This window comes from Taudactylus pleione, unplaced genomic scaffold (assembly GCF_031769625.1).
Source record: "Taudactylus pleione unplaced genomic scaffold, aTauple2 ptg000040l, whole genome shotgun sequence".
In the NCBI taxonomy this organism is placed as follows: domain Eukaryota; kingdom Metazoa; phylum Chordata; class Amphibia; order Anura; family Myobatrachidae; genus Taudactylus; species Taudactylus pleione.
Window position 1 is genome coordinate 23,377,885 of NW_028284442.1, and position 19,878 is coordinate 23,397,762.

The following is a 19,878-nucleotide window of genomic DNA, read 5'->3' on the forward strand; positions in this document are numbered from 1 at the left end:
AATTACAATAGTTTGAATTTGTGATTTTCCTTTTAAGGACATGGAAGTTCACTATAAAGTTTGTGACACAAAGTCTATACAACAAGTCTTCATGAGTCAAACAATGAAACATTGAACGTCAAAGCACACACAAACTATGGGCTCAATCCAATTAGCCACTAAGGGGGAGAGTTGCCGTTGCAACGTCATAGAAACAGTGACAACGGCACCGCAACTGGCCCCCTCACTCGCACACATCATTGCGCATAGCAGGGACACACAGCTAGTTGGATTGAGCCCTATGTATGAAAAATAAAATAGCTGTTGGTCGATGCATCACAAGGTGAAACGCGTATGGTCTCAAAAGCTTTGGTACAACTACACATTTACACGTTACAATTTGGTCTATCAATAAGGGTCACAGATGTAAAGAGACCAACACACACATAGTCCACTGTAATATTTCAAAAAAGAAACTTAAGACCTTGAGTGCGGTTAGCAGATGGTAGGATTGAGCATTAATGGGTCTATGGCTGTAAATAATTTTAGCACTTCCATCTTTAAGTTTCACTTCCCTTTTCCTCACTTTCATTTTTCTTTTCCATTAAAGTATACCAGTATCCTACACGCCATCGAAGCAGTGTCACGTGAACAAGCCATGTGACTTGTCCCTAGGCTGCATTATGATGGTACACGAGAGATGGCTTCCTCCACTCAGTAGCGGACTAGTACACTTTACAAAATTGTTTTCGCTAATCTGGCAAATTTAGCAAAGTCTCCCCATGTTAACACATCAGCTTCTTACTAAAGGAAAATGTTAAAATATGGAATAGGTGAACCAGGCTCTGGCTAAAGACGTGAGAGCAAATTAATATTGCACATCTTAGAATTTCTTACATTTACAAAACACATGAACTCTTCAAACAGGTTACCATCTAGGGGTTTTGGAGTCTTTTTTTTTTTTGTTCCTGTAATACAAAGTTATTTACGTACACTCAATTACATATGGCTTTTGATTTCTCTGTTTTACACAACAAAACAATTACGTTGTAAGGCTTTTTTTTTTCCTTTTTACAGATTTTTGTACAGTATATTTTAGTAGAATAAAAACTATAAAATTTGCCTACTATTCCTCAACTTTATTATATGGAAGATTGCATAAATATATATATATATTTTTTTTATTAGTGCAGACTTAAAACTTGCTGCTTATAACTCTACGGCTGAAACCCTTTCATAGCCCGATAAATCTGCAAAGTGGTAAAGGCATTCCTGGCAACAGTAACAAATAAAACAAAATAGGGTAAAGACTCCTGGTTATGCCATCCTCCTTTATAAATTGTAGGGCAACCCCGTTACGCCTTGTGCAATGCATGAATTACTAGTGGAGGAGCCTGTGCAAAAGCAAGTTAAAAAATAAAATAAAATATTTGACTTTCACAAATATATAAAATGATGTCTTTCCTTATTTTTGTTTTAAGCAGCGCAGGTCTTTGGTAACTATAAAATATAAAAGCAGAGTCAGGTAAGGAGGTATTGTCCAACAAGTGGGTGAATAAGATGTATTATATGAAGCTGTCGGTTTGGTTGCAGCGCAGATTCCTATTGTGACGCAATTTTCATCATCGTGAATTCAACCTTGGAGCAACCTTTGAAAAGGAATAGAACAGGTAGCGTTAGTAAAGAATCACACATACCCAAAGGTTTTATCATTCCTCCTATTATCCTTTATAACAGGGGTGGGCAATAAACGTCCCTCCAGCTGTAGTTGAACTACAAATCCCAGCATGCCTTGCAACAGTTTTGGCATGGCTAAATAGCAAAACTGTGGCAGGGCATGCTGGGATGTGTAGTTCTACAATAGCAGGGGGCCGCTTGTTGCCCACCCCTACTTTGTAACATACTCTGCAACGGTGCATTAGAAAACCAATTGAACATACAATAAGCGCATCATGGATACATAAAACAATAAACAGACAACCAGACAAAGAGTTTTATACTTGAGGCAAATGTGGTAAATAAAACTAGGCATATTTTGAACAATGGACGAACCTTGTATGGAGCCATCCGAATTATTTTGAGATCTGCCCCCTTGCACGGTAACCTGTCCATATAAAACCATTATGCACTTGGTAAAGTAAGAAGCAGATATTGGTGGAAGAAGCAGGAAGGAATAGGGGTAGAGTGTAAAAGGTGAGGGAACCGGGGTGCTAATTACTGAACAAGCATCCAAAGTATTTAGAGATCCTTCTAGATTATGGAGTAATAATAATAATAATAATAATAATAAAGCATTAGGAAGTGTCTGACAACACAGATGTATTGGACCAAACAATATAAAAATGGAACACACAGGGGTAAACGATGGACACCCAGCATAGAGAAAGTAAGAGTGGTTTGTATGTTAATTCCCTTATAAAAGTCAGGGTCATGATCATCTCTGCTGAATAGAACTAAGTGACCATCTTTATCACAAACTGCAGCATTTCGTTCCTGATGGAGTGGTGTCTCCCAGGATGAAGAATCCCCTCACACACGCCAAATGGTTTGAGGAGCATGATATTAATGTGTTATCCATATGTCATCACTTCTACTTTAAGCCAGCAGATCCAAGAACAGTCAAACCTTTATGGGATATTCTGGAACGACTCTAGACTGCGTTTACCACAGCCACCAATCATGTATCAGCCCAGTGACTTCTGGATCACTCCTGCCCAACTGCAGGCAATGATAAACCCAATGCCATGGTGCATACTGGTCACATGAGGTGGCCCAAAGCCCTATTGAGTCATTTCAGATTGGCGTTTTCATATTTTTGTCCACTACTTGTAAGGTAGGTAGGTACAGCAGAGGAGAATTTGTGGAGGCTGGGGTAGGAAGCATTAAGAAAGAAGGCCGATAGGTGCAGAACACCGTCAGACAGATAAGCTGTAAGAGGGCGCAGCATTCACGGATGGCTTTAGAGAGATACAAGATCAGTCAAACCACATAGGGCAGTGTTTCTTCAAATTGGTCCTCATGGAGCCCTAACGGTGCGTGTTTCTCAGGTATCCTCAGGAATAAATATATATTAACTGTAGATCAATTGTGTCAGTCTGTTAACACACCTGTGCTCCAGTAGATGATCTAGTAAACATGCACTTATGCCCAATATGTATTACCGCCGGCCGCATGAGGACCGGGTTTGAGAAACACGGATGTAGGGTACTTAATGGATGATGCTGCCAGGTTGGGTCTGAGTTCTGACAATATTAAACTTTAGCTCTTCTATAGCAAATTTAATTTAGGGGCCAACAGGGTCTCCAAAGGAACCAGGGAAAATGTGCATTAATGGAAATTGCTCCAGAGGTTATGCATTAGCAGTACAGTGTTTAAGACTATTACATACCTGGCTCTTGGGATTCATCCATTCCTTTTGACACATTAACCTATTCAGTAGGTTTCTTTAGCCTCAATTATTAAATTAGTTTCTAAATTTATAATGTAATGAGTGAGGACGTCATCCCTTTTATTTCAATGTAAGTTCCAGTACGGTAAGATCACTATGGCATACGTCTTCATTTTATAACAGATGATTGTTAAGTAATTGTTGCCACTGCCCTTGCAAGGGTAAACACAAATAAAATCCCTTTAGAGAGGGATGAACTTGCGTTTAACCATCGAGTTACTGTAATCCTAATTACCATAGAGTTCCTTAGTCAAATGTACAGTTATAATAAAATGTGACCATTGGGTGCAAGCAAAAGACTAAACTGAAAGTTAAAAACCTGAACTACATTGCTAATCACAAGGTGACAATCTCATCATATAGATGGGCAGATACCTGTATATTAAGCCAAACGGGCCACACAGGAAGCCTCAATAAGAGACCTAAACAAATCAAAACACCAGCTGTGGATGAGTCAACCATTAAAAACCCTGCAAAAGTGAAGAGAACAGATATAGCAGAACATATTACTGCAAGACTAGTAGCGATATGTAACTAACCATGCCCCCCTCCCCCAATATTTCTTTAAATAATAAAACATGACAACTTTCATCAAAATTACGATGCCACATATACATTCCATGTTTACAGCTCATTAACCAGAACCAGCTGCTGGCGACATGGTCTGGATAGCTTTATAATGTGCTCTGTGTATAATCTCTTTAACAAATGTTCTCTCAGCGTTTTGAAAACACTAAACCATGCAATAAAGTTAACCAGCCTACTTAAAATCATATGAATATTTATGATATACTATACACCAAGTATGGCCTTTCCAAACATACCATAAATACAGTTGCTATATTGCATTAAATGAAACAAAAAATAAAAATTTAAAAAACACAAGACACAGGCCTCCAATTCCCATGAGAGAACACATTCCATGTTTGCAGGTCAGGAGTCAACTGTGAGCAACAGAGTCTTTTCCATCTTCATAATCTACTCTCTGAATAATCTCTTTACTTTTAAAGCTGTCCTCTCTTTACCTTGTGAGCTGCTAAACATTACAGCTAGCAGCCCTCCTCCCACAACTTACAAGTAGCACGCAATGCACAATTCCATCTACATAGACATAGAAGATGTACAGCATAAGTAATTGAAATGTGCCATAAATGCAGCTAGTAGTAATACAAATGTAGGTGGAGACATTTTCAGGGGTGGCAAAACGTGAAGATATTTTGTTCTTTTCTCTTAATACACAGCGTATTGGTGGAATGCACATATATTTTTATTATGGTTTGTTGGTTTTTACAATAAGCTGCTTTTTATATTATACACACATAATATACAGATGTGTCCACGGAATCAATATGTATTACCACCGGCCGCATGGCGTCAGGCTCCCGGCGTAGGTCTAATGACAGGAGTCAGGATTTCGTCGTCTGTCATTAGTACCTTGCCGGGATTTGACAGTCGGGAAGCTGGCGGTAGGCATTTCGACCGGCGGCTTCCTGACTGCATCCCGTGTCCACATGCACCTATTCTCAAATTGCGCCAAATAGTGCCGGACTTTGCAATTTAGCCGCGCCATGCAACTTTCCCTTGAAATATGCGTCGTAATACAAATTCTTTTGCAACAAAAATAGATTATTAGATACTTAATACACTATTAGCGAATTAAGGGCCTGATTCAGAGATTTACGGAACTGCGATGTTCACAATCTCCGATGATTGAAGATCTGCAAATGCGCAGGAGACGCACTGCGCACGTCGGGTACTGTGATGTTTCTCGCAGTGCCCCAAAAACCGCAGCATGATTGACATGCCGCTGGTGTTAGGGGGCAGTGACGGGAAGTGTTCCAAAAAACGTGTCGTCAGCCCAGTCTACCTGGCGTGCCAAAGCCAGAGGCTGTGTCTTGGGACGTAGCTTCACTGGCTCCAGCTACGTGATTTTGCCGGACACCCTAAGTAACCTGAGGGTTAAAACAGGGGGGATAATACTTAGAGTGTGCATCAGCTTCCCCCCTTTTTACTGCATTAGAACTACAGGTCTCAGCATGGTAGCACCTCTTATAATGTTGTAATTAGGTTGTGCAGCCCATCCCCCCCTTTTTTTCCCCACGTATGTGTATTTAAGATACACTTGTAGGTGTAAGGCTCCTTCTCCTGGGCTAGCAATCCTCCCACCTGCCCCAGGTGATTTTAATTAGTATTGTTCCTTGTATTGCAGTACACACATGTAATGGGCACTATTACAGGTAAGCCCTAGATACATTTATACTATGTGTCAGTATTAGGGATGTTAGGGACCCACCTGATGAGGTCACCGTGAAGTGGTAGGTGGGCCAAACATGTACTAAGAACCTCTATATAACACCATGTTAATTGATAGTTTATTATATATAATTTTGATATTATTCTTAGTACTTAAGAGTGTGCATCAGCTTCCCCCCTTAACCTTAATATGTTCATACAGATGATCCAATGGCTGTGTGGGAACACAGAAGCTGGCACTGGACATCTTTTTACTTAAAGCTCCTCCTGCAGCTTTTGCATATTTCAGCACAGTCGCTGCTTACAAAGACAACGGCTGTGGTATAGTGTACATCAGGCCCTAAGATGCACAATTCTGGAAAAGGTACACAATCTGGATAAAAAGGCAAAAGACAGATTTGATATATGTGACTTGCACCAGACATCATTATGCATAATCTTTTTACTTTATATTATGTCCTTTGTAACAAAAAATAAGAATCATAAGTATTTAGTACACTATTAGCGTATTAAGATGCACAATTCAGAGAAAAGTATGCAAGCCTGGGAACCGCTACCCACGGTGGAGCATCCAAGTCACGCACCGTATGGCACAAATAGGACAGGTGTATAAGAACATACCTGTAATGTTTGTCTCATCTTTTTACATGACCATTCACAATGGGTCCTTCAGGATGCGCTCTGTCCTATACTGCCGGTCACGGTCATGATTTAGCTCCACACGGCTGAGGAAGGGGAGGACACAATGGAGAATGTACTCTCCCACCCACACTACCTTTCTTATAGTGCTGCTCCATTGTGATGACACTAATCACTGGTTACAAAGGTTAGCCTCAAAGCTCATGGTTGGTAGAATGAAGTGCGTTATAAGATGGGAACAATAAAAAAGAACAAAACATATCCAGTATATATGGACGCGTTTCCTGACCAGAATGCGGCCATGGAGATTCTCAGGGAGGCTGACTGGAAGAGCGGGAAAGTCCACCAGTCTTTCATTTAGAACCACTGCAACAGATCTCCACACTATGCATAATTCAAACTACAGGTCAGTGCCCGGATCCATATACAGTGGTGTAGGTCACAAGGGAGAGACTCCCACCACAACATATTATAGAGAAGAATCCTTACCACAGACAAGTGTCCATTTTTGGCTTTGGCTATTAGTAATTCAGAACCCGGTGTAAAGTCGATGACGCCTTCTTTACCCTGACCCACAGTAAACTTGATGCTGTGTGGGGAGAGAAATGTTCCAAGGTTTTGTTACATAACTGTACATCCTATTAAAGAATATAACTCCTCACAGTGTTCAATTTGTCTTAATTAAAAATATGAGATATGGTAAGAAATTACCCTTGTTATCTCTATTTCTACGAAGTCCATAGGGTTCCACAGGATACCTTGGGGTATAGGTGTGACGTCAGTCGCAGGGCACCAAAGAGTTAAGCTTTCAGCCTCCCAGGATGCACTAGGTCCCCCTCCTATACCCCGCCCCCGAGCCAAGGCACCTCAGTTAGTTACCAAGCCATAGGCCGGAGGAGGAGAAGGAAGAGAGAGAACAAAGATCTGGACACATACAAGAATCACATTCTCACCAGAGGGAGACGGAAAACCGGTGACCAGAGCAAAGCCCATCTGCAGCACAGGTGCGACAGGGCGGGAGTCCTGTGGAACCCTATGGACTTCGTAGAAATAGAGATAACAAGGGTAAGTTCTTACCATATCTCATATTTTCTACTTCAGGGTCCATAGGGTATCCACAGGATACCTTGGGGATGTCCCAAAGCAGTATCCTTTAAGGGTGGGGACGCTCCTGTGCAGAAAGGAGAATCCGCCGCCCGAAGGAAGCATCCTGAGAGGCGAAGGTGTCAAACCTGTAATACCTCACGAAGGTATGGACAGAAGACCACGTAGCAGCCTTGCAGATCTGAACTGCCGAGGCACCACGTCGAGCTGCCCACGAAGGACCCACAGACCTAGTGGAATGAGCCTTCAGAGAAGGAGGGACCGGTAGGCCTTCATGAAGATAAGCTTCAGAAATAGCCATACGGATCCAGGCTGCCAAAGTTTGCTTTGAAGCAGGCCAACCCTTTTTAAGGAAGCCAAAGAGGACAAACAAAGCGTCCGACTTCCTAAACGAAGAAGTGCGGTCAACATAAGTCCTTAAGGCCCGCACAACATCCAAAGAGGCCTCACCCACGGAAAGACCCGGTGAGTTAAAGGCCGGAACAACTATTTCCTCGTTAATATGAAACTGGGAAACAACTTTGGGAAGAAACTCGGGCCGAGTGCGGAGCACTGCCCTGTTCCCATAAAAAACCAAGAAAGGGGGTCTACAAGAAAGAGCCCCTAACTCAGAAACACGTCTAGCCGAAGCAATGGCCAGAAGGAAAACAGTCTTAGCTGTTAGCCATTTAAGATCCACTGAGCCCAGTGGTTCAAACGGCGGTCCTTGGAGAGCCCTCAGGACCACAGCCAAATCCCAAGGCGCCACAGGTGGAACAAAGGGCGGCTGAATGCGGAGAACACCCTGCATAAAGGTGCGCACATCCGGGATTGTAGCAATCCTACGGTGAAACCAGACAGATAGGGCCGAAACCTGTACCTTCAAAGAAGCAAGGCGAAGCCCATGATCTAGTCCCGCTTGCAGGAAGGCGAGAATCCGAGACAGACGAAACTCCCGCGGTGCATAACCTCTCAGTCGACACCACTGGAAGAACGTATGCCACACGCGATGGTATATCCTCGCGGAAGACGGTTTCCGAGCTCGCAACATGGTACGCACCACAGAGCTGGAAAACCCCCGGGACCTCAGCATGGTCGTCTCAACAGCCACGCCGTCAAAGACAGCCGAGTCAGGTCCGGGTGAAGGCAAGGACCCTGAGACAGAAGGTCCGGTCGTAGCGGCAACCGCAGAGGAATGTCCACGGACAGACCCTGAAGGTCTGAGAACCAGTGCCGTCTGGGCCACGCGGGAGCTATCAACAGGAGCGTCCCTCCTTCCTGTTTGAATTTCCGGATTACCCGTGGAAGAAGGGAGACCGGAGGGAACAGGTATGCGAACCGGAACGTCCACCGGACGGACAGAGCATCCACCAGAGACGCCCCTTCGTCTCTTGTGCGAGACCCGTACACCGGCAACTTGTTGTTGTGCCGGGACGCCATGAGGTCGATTTCTGGAAGACCCCACCTGTCCACCAGTAGTTGAAAAACGTCCGGGTGCAGGGACCATTCCCCCGGATGAACGTCCTGGCAACTTAGAAAGTCCGCCTCCCAATTGAGCACTCCCGGGATGAAGACCGCTGATATGGCCGGAAGATTGCGCTCCGCCCAAACCAGGATCCGAGAGACCTCTACGAGAGCCGCCCGACTGCGAGTTCCTCCTTGCCTGTTTATGTAGGCCACGGTGGTAGCGTTGTCCGACTGGACCTGCACCGGGCGACCCTGGAGAAACCGCTGTGCCTGCTGGAGAGCATTGAAGACCGCACGGAGTTCCAAGATATTTATTGGAAGCTCCGCTTCTGTCGGCGTCCACCTGCCCTGGAACAAGTGTGGACCCGAAACTGCTCCCCAGCCCCGAAGACTGGCGTCCGTTGTCAACAGGACCCAATTTGGAACCCAGAACGGACGTCCCTTGTTGAGGTGGGTCGTCTGTAACCACCACGTAAGGGACAGGCGAACCTCCTGGGTGAGCACAATCGTCTGGGACTTCAGAGACTGAGTCAGCCCGTTCCACTTGGACAGGATCAGGTGCTGCAGAGGTCTGGAGTGAAACTGGGCGTATTCCACCATGTCGAACACCGACACCATGGAGCCCAGTAACCTCATCGCCGAGTGTAAGGACACCCGGCGGCTGTGCAGACAACTGCGCACCCTTGACTGTAAAGCAGAGATCTTGTCCTCCGTCACGAAGATCCTTTGCTGTCCCGAGTCCAATAAGGCTCCAAGATGCAGAATCCTCCGAGACGGGATTAGAGTGGACTTCTGCCAGTTGATTAGCCAGCCGTGCCGTTGCAGCAGTGCAATGGTCAGGTCCAAGTGGCGTAACAGGAGCTCTGGAGATCCTGCCACCAATAACAGGTCGTCCAAATACGGCAACATGCGGACTCCCTGCAGCCGCAGAGAAGCCGCCATGACCGCCATCACCTTGGTGAAAACACGTGGTGCTGTTGCCAGGCCAAAAGGTAACGCCCGAAACTGGAAGTGGTCGCTGCTGATTGCAAACCTGAGGAACTGTTGATGGTGCCAAAGAATAGGGACATGCAGGTAAGCGTCCTGTATGTCCAATGACACCAAGTAGTCCCCAGGTTCCAGCGCCAGAATGATGGACCGTAGGGTCTCCATCCGAAACTTCGGGACCCGCAAAGACTTGTTGAGTGCTTTGAGGTTGAGAATCGGACGATATGACCCATTGGGTTTCTGTACCAAAAATAGATTTGAATAGAAACCCTGGCCCCTCTGGGAGAATGGAACCGCCACTATAACTCCAGCCTGGAGCATAGTGTGCAATACCTTCCGCAGCTCCGTAGCCTTGTTCCGGTCTGATGGGAGACCCGTGGTGAAGAAGCGACCCGGGGTTCTGTGCCGGAAGGAGAGGGCGTATCCGTGGGAAACCACCTCCAGAACCCAAGTGTCTGTCGTAGTGGTCGACCAACACTGGGCGAACTGTAGCAGGCGGCCTCCCACCCTGGGATCCCCCAAAGGGAGGCCCGGACCGTCAGGCCGCAGGCTTGTCATCTGGCTTGGGGGCCGGACGTCTGGTACTCCATGCCTGCTTCCGGGGCTTGACCGATTTCTTAGGGCCAGCCTGTCGAGGTAACGACTGTGGTTTGGGCCTGCCCTGGGCCCTAGATGACCGAAAGGACGATGGTCCCGAACCAGAAGGAGCAGCGGCCGACGGGAGACAGGCAGATTTGGCTGCCGCCAGCGTGGCCACAATCTTATCCAGATCCGGACCGAAGAGAACTTCTCCAGTAAACGGCAACGCTTCCAGACCTTTCTTGGAATCTGCGTCCGCCTTCCAGGATCGCAGCCACAAGGTGCGACGAGCAGCTACCGCTGCTGAAGAAATTCTAGACACCAGAGTACTAATGTCTAGAGCCGCCTCGTTGATGTAGGTGGCCGAATCACGGAGATTGCCAATCAACTCCGCCTGATCGGCCGGACAGTCGGATTCAAAAGAAGCCTCTAATGAATCCGCCCAGCGCTCCATCGCTCTGGCAACCCAGCAAATGGCCATAGCCGGCCGTGCTGCCCCCCCTGCAAGGGAATAAGCGGACTTCAGGCAGATTTCTACCTTGCGGTCCGTAGCATCCTTAAGGGAGGACATGGATGGCATCGGCAATGTGGCACTACGGACAAGACGGGTCACGTGAGAATCCACCTGTGGAGGGGATTCCCACTTCGCAAAATAATTATCCGCGAACGGATAAGCCACCGCCAGGCGTCTCTGCGGCTGGTATCTTTTGCCAGGTTGTTTCCACGCCTCCTCTAAATGGTCCACCAACTGACCCGAAAGAGGAAAGACTGTGGCATCGCCCTTCACATCTTTGAAAAAGGCATACTTAGATTTAGCCGCTGGGGGAACTTCGTCCTCAATCACCAAGGCTGTGCGGACCGCCCGAATAAGTCCAGGAATATATACTTTGGACTTAGCATCAGCGTCCTTAGTATGGAGAGGTTCCTGATCGTAAGGATCTAGAATCTCCCCATCATCAGACGTCCCTTCGTCATCCTCATAAGGAGCGGACAGAGACGCCACCGGCCTTTTATGAGACCGCATCACAGACTCCCCTTGCAACACATCCGACAAGTGCTGTACAGAACTCGTCAGGGAGTTAACCCACGCTGGCTCCTGAGAACCCGGGAGCGGGGAAATAGGGAGACTGTGGGGTACCACCAATTGTCGTGGGAACCCCTGCATGGGTGACGACACCACAGACTGCTGGGACAAACCCATCGGAGTAAACGCGGGCTGCGGAGCTAACTGGCCCACTAAAGCTGTTAACGCCTGAGCGAAACAAGCCCAGGGCGGCTCCTGTACCGGTGCTGTAACCGTAATAGGCCGCGCCATGGACAAACACTGCCGGCAAAGGCCCTCCGCGCTACCCTCCCCCTCCGCTAACGGTACTTTGCACGTGGTACACTGTAGCCGGAGGGGAAAATCACTTTCAGACATGATGGCACCACGTATGTGACCTCTCTCACCAATTAAGTATTAAATAGGCGAGAGACCACCCTGCAGCACCGCACCGCAAGGGCTTTAGCAGAAAGAACAGGGACAGTAATAAAGCTGACAGTTTAGAGAAGAAAAGATTACAGGCAGCAGCGCTAGCACAGTCACATACAATGCAGAAAAATAACAATTCCTGCACTAACAGCGCTGATCACTCAACTACACAGACACAGGGCCTGGTAGGACACAGCGCTGCATACACAGACCTGACCACAGCGGAGGAGAGGTATGCGGGGGGACCCAGACCACGATGCTTCCTTCCAGCGCTTCCAGCAGCGTTCACCATGCGTTCTGGAGAAGATGGCCGCCGAGGAGCAGAGAGGAGGCTGGCCTGGGGGAGGAGCGCTGCCACAGGACCAGTCGGCAGCATGCAGAGAGGGCTGTGTGCAGCGGGGGAGGCGCCGGCTGTGAGACAGGGAAGGCGCGCTCCCCTGGCATGCATTTAACCCCTGGGACGCCGCAGCGCTACCGCTCTGCTGCGGTCCGTTGTCCCAGGGGGTAGTGGAAGCGCAGGTTGGTCGCCTGGCTCCACGCTGCAGCCAGTCCCCAGGGAGCCCCCTGCCTGGGGACTTAGGACCATGTGATCAGCGGGGACCCACCGCGGGACCCCGCTGCTTACCTCTGTCCCCCTTGAATCCGGCCATGGTCCGGAGCATCTGGGGTCACCGCTAGCTGTGACCCCAGACGCCCACCAGCATCCCCGGATCAGTACCGGCGTTCTGGTACCGGCGGGGTGTAGGGAAGACAGCATGGACGTCAGGACTGACTGTCCATGCTGTTCATCCAGTTGTGCAGCCACAGCTGCATGAAGAATAAGCTTCAGGGGCTCTTCTAGCCCCCACTCCAACAGGTGCACCCGACTCCGGCCGGGCACCAAACTAAACTGAGGTGCCTTGGCTCGGGGGCGGGGTATAGGAGGGGGACCTAGTGCATCCTGGGAGGCTGAAAGCTTAACTCTTTGGTGCCCTGCGACTGACGTCACACCTATACCTCAAGGTATCCTGTGGATACCCTATGGACCCTGAAGTAGAAATGTATAAAAATATAAATGCCCTGATCTTAACCCATTTAGAATGTGTGCAATGATTTGTAACATTACTGGTTACCAATAGTTCTCCAGCCGCACTGCAAAAGGAAACCGGGCAAAGTGTAAGTGTTCAGACTTACCCAGAGATTCACAGCAGTAAGTGCAGCTAAAGGTCTTTCTACCAAATGTTAAAACTATGGGGTGAATCAAGTAATTAAAAAATATTCAGTGTGTTTTTTTGTGCATCGAAGTAATTTGTGTTGATAATTGGCAAAAACTTTCCCAAATTAAAAATAAAAGGATTCTGATTTTTGTTAAAAATGATTGTGCTAATGTGCTCACAGGTACGAAGGCTATGCAGAGGTTTATCAATTGCTAGTGAGATAATGACCCCAAACCACTGCCATTAAAAGGGTGAATAACTGTGCTGTGACTCTGATCCAGACGTAATCAATCAGGCAGTTCATGCTAGAACCACAAGGGGTCAACTCTAGCATTGGAGATTACAGCCCCACAAATGTCTTCGTTGCATACTATTAATAGGCTGAAGAGCAGACAAACAGGACATTGTGAGTTTGTGTATTAAACTAAGCAAACTGCTAAACATTATAAGCAATTACACTACACCCAGCTGACACTAAGGGCCGTATTCAATTGCCGGAGAAAAGCCGTTCTTGGCGAAGAGTTTTCGCCTGTCAGAAACTTTTTGCCCAATTCAATTGCAATGACTTTTCGCCTAAGCGGAAAGTCAATGCATTCAGATAGGTGGAAAAGAATCGCCTCTGAAAGGAGGCGGAAAAAAGTGCTGTTTGGGGATTTGGGGTGCAAAGTTGCGGGAAGGCCCATGCAGTGTTAGGACAGTCCCCCCCAAAGGTAAACTGCATCAATTTTTTTTAAATAAATCATTATAACACCCCCAAAAAGTACTTTTGTTTTGGGGGCGAAAAGTTGTAAAGTTGGGGGACAAACATAAAAACTAGCGAAATACACTCCAGGGGGGTCCCCAATTATGCCCCAGGTGTATTTTTCTTTGCAGGTGTTTGTGGCAGGTGGTTTCCCATGATTTTTAAAACATCACTTTAGCAACTTTTAAATATGCTAGCCCCCATTTTCAGGTACCCCAAATTTGCTGGGACTAGTTATTTTGATGAAAAAATATAGCAAAATGCTATTGTTCACCCCATATGCAAAGACGCTAAATAGCTCCTATTGAGACCATTTAAGTACCCCAAATACCTTCAGCAGGGCTATTTGGGGGTAGCCATAGTGATCCACAACGTCAGTGCATCTTTTGAGGGGTGTCAGGCTGATTTCCCCAAATCTGACAGCACCTTTCGCCGATCTAAGTTTCGCCGGGACACGTTCTCGCATCCTTTGCAATTGAATAGGGCAAATAGCGGGGACGAGCGCAATACTTTTCCGGAGGCAAAACTGACGATGACGGCGGAGAGAGTCCGGCATGAGAAAAGTCCGGGACTTTCCGCAGGCAATTGAATACGGGCCTAAGTCGCTCTAGAATACAAACACTGTAGAAATAAACAAGTTAAGGAGCGTGAACGTCCACTTTGCATGTAGTGACAGCAGTGTTATCCATGAACTACTCTCATTATGAAATGCTTAATCTGCTGTAAATGGGGGCTTTACACATACCTGCCCTGATTAATGTTGATATTGTTGATTTTTTCAGCAGTTATGGCAATTTTTGTCAGTGTTTCAATCACGTGATCACTCTGCAGCACCACATCTCCCTGAGGACAAACATAAAAGTGTAAGACATACTAGTATGGGGCAGGCAGAGGGGAGGACATGTTCATGTATGGAAATGGGTGACATCAGACAGCAACTGGGTGTATATAAGTGTAACAGTAACCAGCTAGAGGACCTCAATGTGGGCGTTCCACAATGTAAACATATTAACTGGACACTTACAGCAAGTTGGAACGCCATTAAAATCCCGCAGCACATATCACTGCGTCCCGTCAATGGTCTATCATGTTTCCCTCTTATCACCCTCTATCATCTTTACAAAATCTCGTCAGCCTCTCTCCCTGTACTCTGTCATCGCAGGCCCATGAATAACATACCAGCCAGTTTTACATGTGCTTGACTGGACTCCATTCCCTAAACTGCGTGGGGTCTTGCTCAATGCACAGACAATGCAGTTACTGTGCTTTAAAAAAAAACACATTTCCAAATTAAATAAAATGTACTATTCAGCAAATATTATAGTACAAAGGTGAAGGGTTTCAGATACATACACAATGTTTAGACTTTTATTTAACCCAGTATGAATTTTATTTTTCTTAAAATGGCTGTACACACAGATGTTACTGATCCAGCAGCTTCACACACTTGTACCATTTGTGGATGTGCGAGGCATCTGGGAAAGTATCTGTGTAGTGATTATTATAGCAATACATAACCTACTGCTACAGCTGTCCACAAAGCAACCGGTATCCAGTAACAGACTTTAAGCTGTATAAACATATATGCAGGATAGATACATGATCAGGTAACCTCCCCTTACTGAGGGCAATGGGGAACTAGCACTCTACCTTTTGTTTGTTGTCTTCACATTTAACATGAAGGACAAATAGGTTGTCACTCAGGCTGCTGACAGAGATACCTGCAACACAGAGACATCTAAATGACATACTTGCAGCATTTTTCAATCTCCGCACACGTCCGTTCAGAGCCGGAATAAATTACCTGCACGAACGTATGGAGAATGACAGGAGATACAGCACTGAAAAAAATGTTCATATCTTTAAAGGAGAACATTGTTCGGCATTAAGTTAACAGGAGTTGGATATACTGTACTTTGTGACACAGTAACGTTTGTTCTGGAGAAAGTTACCCAGATCAGACTACTCACTGGCACAATTTTGCAAAATGTGCTTTGTACTAGTAATTTTAAAAGGTATGTCTTATGTAATCAACGTCACAAAAATAAAGTAATATGTTATTGGTTTCAATTATGTTTCTTATGATCGCTAGCCAGGCCATGGGTGATCAGTCTATTAGTGATAGTAGCTTACACAAATTATAGATACAGCGAAAAGCCCAGATACTAATGCAAAGGATGAGCTTTCAGGATTTTGAACTGTACCAACTTTCCAGTACAAAGTACAGGCAGCTATACCAAGATTCCTGAGGAATTTAAATAAGACAAAATTATGCTACTGAGGCATGAAACTCTGCGCCTCATGCCTCAGTGTTTAGCGTGTCAATCCACTGTCAGTTGGCTAAAGTGCAAAGCATCACAGACTACAAAGACAGTATGGAACATCATTTCTCATAGTCTTCAAACAAGCCCGAGCTATTTCTTTTTTTCGTGATTGGGCACAATGACATGTAGGATAATGACATAGGACAATATTGCCCCAGTTTGGCAAAGAAAAGAATCACGCACACAAAAGTTCCAAGTTTTGTTACGAACAATGTCAACTGGTGAATCAAAATGCTGAATTATTATGGAGATGGTCCAAATCCAATTAGACTGTAATTAATTGGATCACCAATTGGTAAACAGAAACGCAATTCAAATGATTATACAATACAAGTAACCTGAAATGCACCGATCTTCCATGGTTGAGGGACAATAATACAGCAATACGAGATGCTTTACTGGTAACTGCACGGATGTTAGTCTATTGCTTTCAAATAGAAAATGCATACCCAGATTATAAATAGGAATTATCATTGCACTGCGGATAAAAAAAGCTTACATATACATATGGGTATAATTTATTTCAAATACAGATTTTCCCATTGCCAAGTATTTGCCATTTTAATACTGGTACACAAAGTTATAACAAGCTTTAGAATCTCCTGATCTGCCATATTTAACAGAACACTAATAAATGTTTAGATCAGAGATTCTCAACCTTTATTTGGAGAGTACCATATAGCGACTATGAGAATAGGTCAAGTAGCACTTTGCAGAAGGTATGAATTTATAAACAAGTAAACAATTGTGAAATTCATTCCAAATAGCACTGACCAACCTCTCACTGCCCCATCCACTGACCGACCTACTGCCCCTCCCCTCCACAGCTTCTCATTGCCACTGGCATTAACCATGTTCCTGTGTCTTCATGCTGCTGCTCCGCACACTGTCCTATTCAGCTTAGACAAGGAAGTGAACTCAATTTCACTTCCTGGCTGAGCACTAATGGGCAGCTGCCTGACCTCTCTCCTCTGATCGCTCAGCAATCCAGGGAGACTGTTCTGCAGATTAGCCTCATGCTTAAATGTGCTCACCATCAGTGGGACCTCCCAGCTTTGTACAGTGACTGTCACGTACATGTAAGTCAGCTGCTTCTGTAAAATCAGGAGCAGCCCGTTGGGGTCTCAAGGCTGTGCAGGTGGTATTTGAGTACCACCCATGCTTGCTAATTGTACCGCGTACCACTGGTTGAGAACTGCTGGATTAGACAAACACTTAAATAAACAAAATAAAAAATGAAGAAAAGAAAAAACCTGAAAACTATCTGTATTTCATAAAGAGACTTTACAGCTGGTGTTTAGAAGGACTATACAAATGTGTACCTGTCATATTGGCATAGTCAATTCTCTGCTTCATTTTGGCTTCCTCCACAAGATAAGCTGCGTCCTGAGCAAGCAAAAGTTGTCTCCTCCGTGGTTTGTATCCCTTACGGTCATACTTCACCACTGGCACCGCATACTGCAAAAGGTAAATTTCTATTGGTTATCAAAGTGCAGGAAAACACAGCATCAAGTGCACACCGGCTCCACGTGCCAAGCATTGTAATCACCACCAATAACAACCCCTCTAATATCATCTAAGTGCAGGAAAACACAGCATCAGGTGCACAACGGCTCCACGTGCCAAGCATTGTAATCACCACCAATAACAACCCCTCTAATATCATCTAAGTGCAGGAAAACACAGCATCAGGTGCACACCGGCTCCACGTGCCAAGCATTGTAATCACCACCAACAACCCCTCTAATATCATCTAAGTGCAGGAAAAGAAATGCAATAAATAGTCATGCAGACTTATATGCAGTTTGCTTAGAGAAACATTTTTAACTTTGAGTGGAACACTCCCCCAGTGCTGATGGAGGATAATCATACTTGCCTGTCCCCTACTGGTAGTTACAGGAAATGGGGGGGGGGGCACTAAAAGTCTCCCCATGCCACTTCTGAGATATATATTTGATAAAAAAAATTCCCATTTTGTAAAGATTTTCTTTGTCATATGAAGGTACAAGTCAACTAATGGTATTTTCTGGAAATTCAAAGTTCACATAAACAAAAAAAAACCCACAATATATAATGTGTGTGGGTACCACATAAATAAAATACGGACACTGATGTCAGAAAGTGACCAGCCCAAAAAATTTCAGAAAAGGTTTCAGTGCAGGGAGAAGAAAAGCCTCAGCGGCAAAGAGGTTAATTATGCTATACGTGTTTAATTTCTGCTCAACTTCCATGTACATCCCGGAATGTATTGCAGAGGAGCAGGGATAATAGTGATAAGCTCACATGACAGAGCCCTACAAAATGAAAAACCCTCATCTATACATTTATAGACCAAAAAAATTTCACATAAACCCTATAAAATAAGAAACGCAATACCGTTAATGTCTGGTTTTCCAAATGTTGTAGTATTTTAGTGTTGATCTCATCATTGCCTGAAAACAGAGTGAACACAGAGTAACCATGTATGAATGTAGCACGCTGTGCAAATCATTATAACAAATTCAATTCCTTGGACAAAAGAGGTTTTTTTTTTTTCAACACCACCATTCCAACTCACTGTATCATGCACAAATTTCACATGAGCCCCTTCCTATGGTGTCCGTCTCCCCAGCATCGTCATACTGACTTACTAACACAAAGTCGATATGGTGAGCATGGACTCTTGTTTGAAATACAGGCTGACAGGCCTTGTACATGATCAGCAGCATCTGTGATTCGAGCGGAGGCAGCAGAGAATCATTTACAATTCTCCATTATTTATTTGCAGTCATTTTTTTTTTTATTACAGTAAACTCAGCTCTGACCACAGAGGATTCAGATTCATTCTGTTAACCTGGGTGGAATCAGCCATATAATGCACCAGGCACAGCAGGCATGCGCTGCACACAGTACTTTGCATTGCACAGGCACGGCTAGTTTATGATCCTTTCAGAGTATTGTAAAATTTATTGCCAGCAATGTCATTACTGTGCTTTGGCAAATACGTGATACACTACGACGTGCTTACTTTAAAACGTCAGTGTACAGAAGAATGAGATCGCCTGATGTTTGCAGGCGACTTATGGTGTGTGTACTACCTGCTGCTATTATTAACGCTCCAATTAAGTTTCTTCCATGTAACAATGAGTGTGACCTGGAAGAATGGCGGCTACGGAATGCTAAAGAGAGCACCAGGGTAGTGAAGGGATGGGCCGGCTTCTTCTGCACACATCACTCACCAAGCCGGGTGTTTATGAAGAGCCTTGGAACACTCTGTGGATAATTGTCTTTTTTGTCCTTGAATATTTCACTTGCAACAACTTTTTGTTCAAGCTGTTGAAGTGGGGATAAAAGAAAGAAAAAATAAAGTACAATTAAAATCACTATAACCATGTAACATTTACTGTGTTATATACTGCATATGACGGCTGTGTAGTTCAGGTATGATACATCCATGAGTATTAATATGTTGTCCATTGAGACATCATTTAGATGTGTAGTGGGTGATATGTTTAGTAAAGTGGACCTAACGTGACCCATTAGTGGAGAGTATGACAGCTATATAATGGATGTGACATAAGTGGGAGTGTCTTATTAGTCTCCGCCTCTATTGTGATAATGCATTAAGGCTGCTGAGTTATGGACAGGCTTCGGTATACCAGTTATCAAAAAATGCTCTATAGCAATTGGTGGTTTAACACACACAGGGCATGGATAGTACTTAACACTAT

At 45.1% G+C, this 19,878-nt stretch overlaps 1 protein-coding gene across 4 annotated transcripts in view; it reads right to left on the minus strand.

Annotated features, from left to right (window-relative positions):
• Positions 1–456: 456 nt before the first annotated feature.
• The window catches only part of MYO1C (myosin IC), a 167,093-nt gene continuing 147,671 nt past the window's right edge, over positions 457–19,878 (minus strand). For all 4 annotated transcript variants that reach the window (XM_088454797.1, XM_088454791.1, XM_088454815.1 and 1 more), the window contains exons 26-32: positions 19,387–19,480; positions 18,545–18,600; positions 17,491–17,626; positions 15,495–15,565; positions 14,590–14,687; positions 6,809–6,908; positions 457–1,628 (exon numbers count right to left, since the gene is read on the minus strand). In XM_088454797.1, coding sequence (XP_088310923.1) covers positions 1,602–1,628; positions 6,809–6,908; positions 14,590–14,687; positions 15,495–15,565; positions 17,491–17,626; positions 18,545–18,600; positions 19,387–19,480 — 582 coding nt within the window. In that variant the 3' untranslated portion in view covers positions 457–1,601. The remainder of the gene's footprint in view (positions 1,629–6,808; positions 6,909–14,589; positions 14,688–15,494; positions 15,566–17,490; positions 17,627–18,544; positions 18,601–19,386; positions 19,481–19,878) is intronic.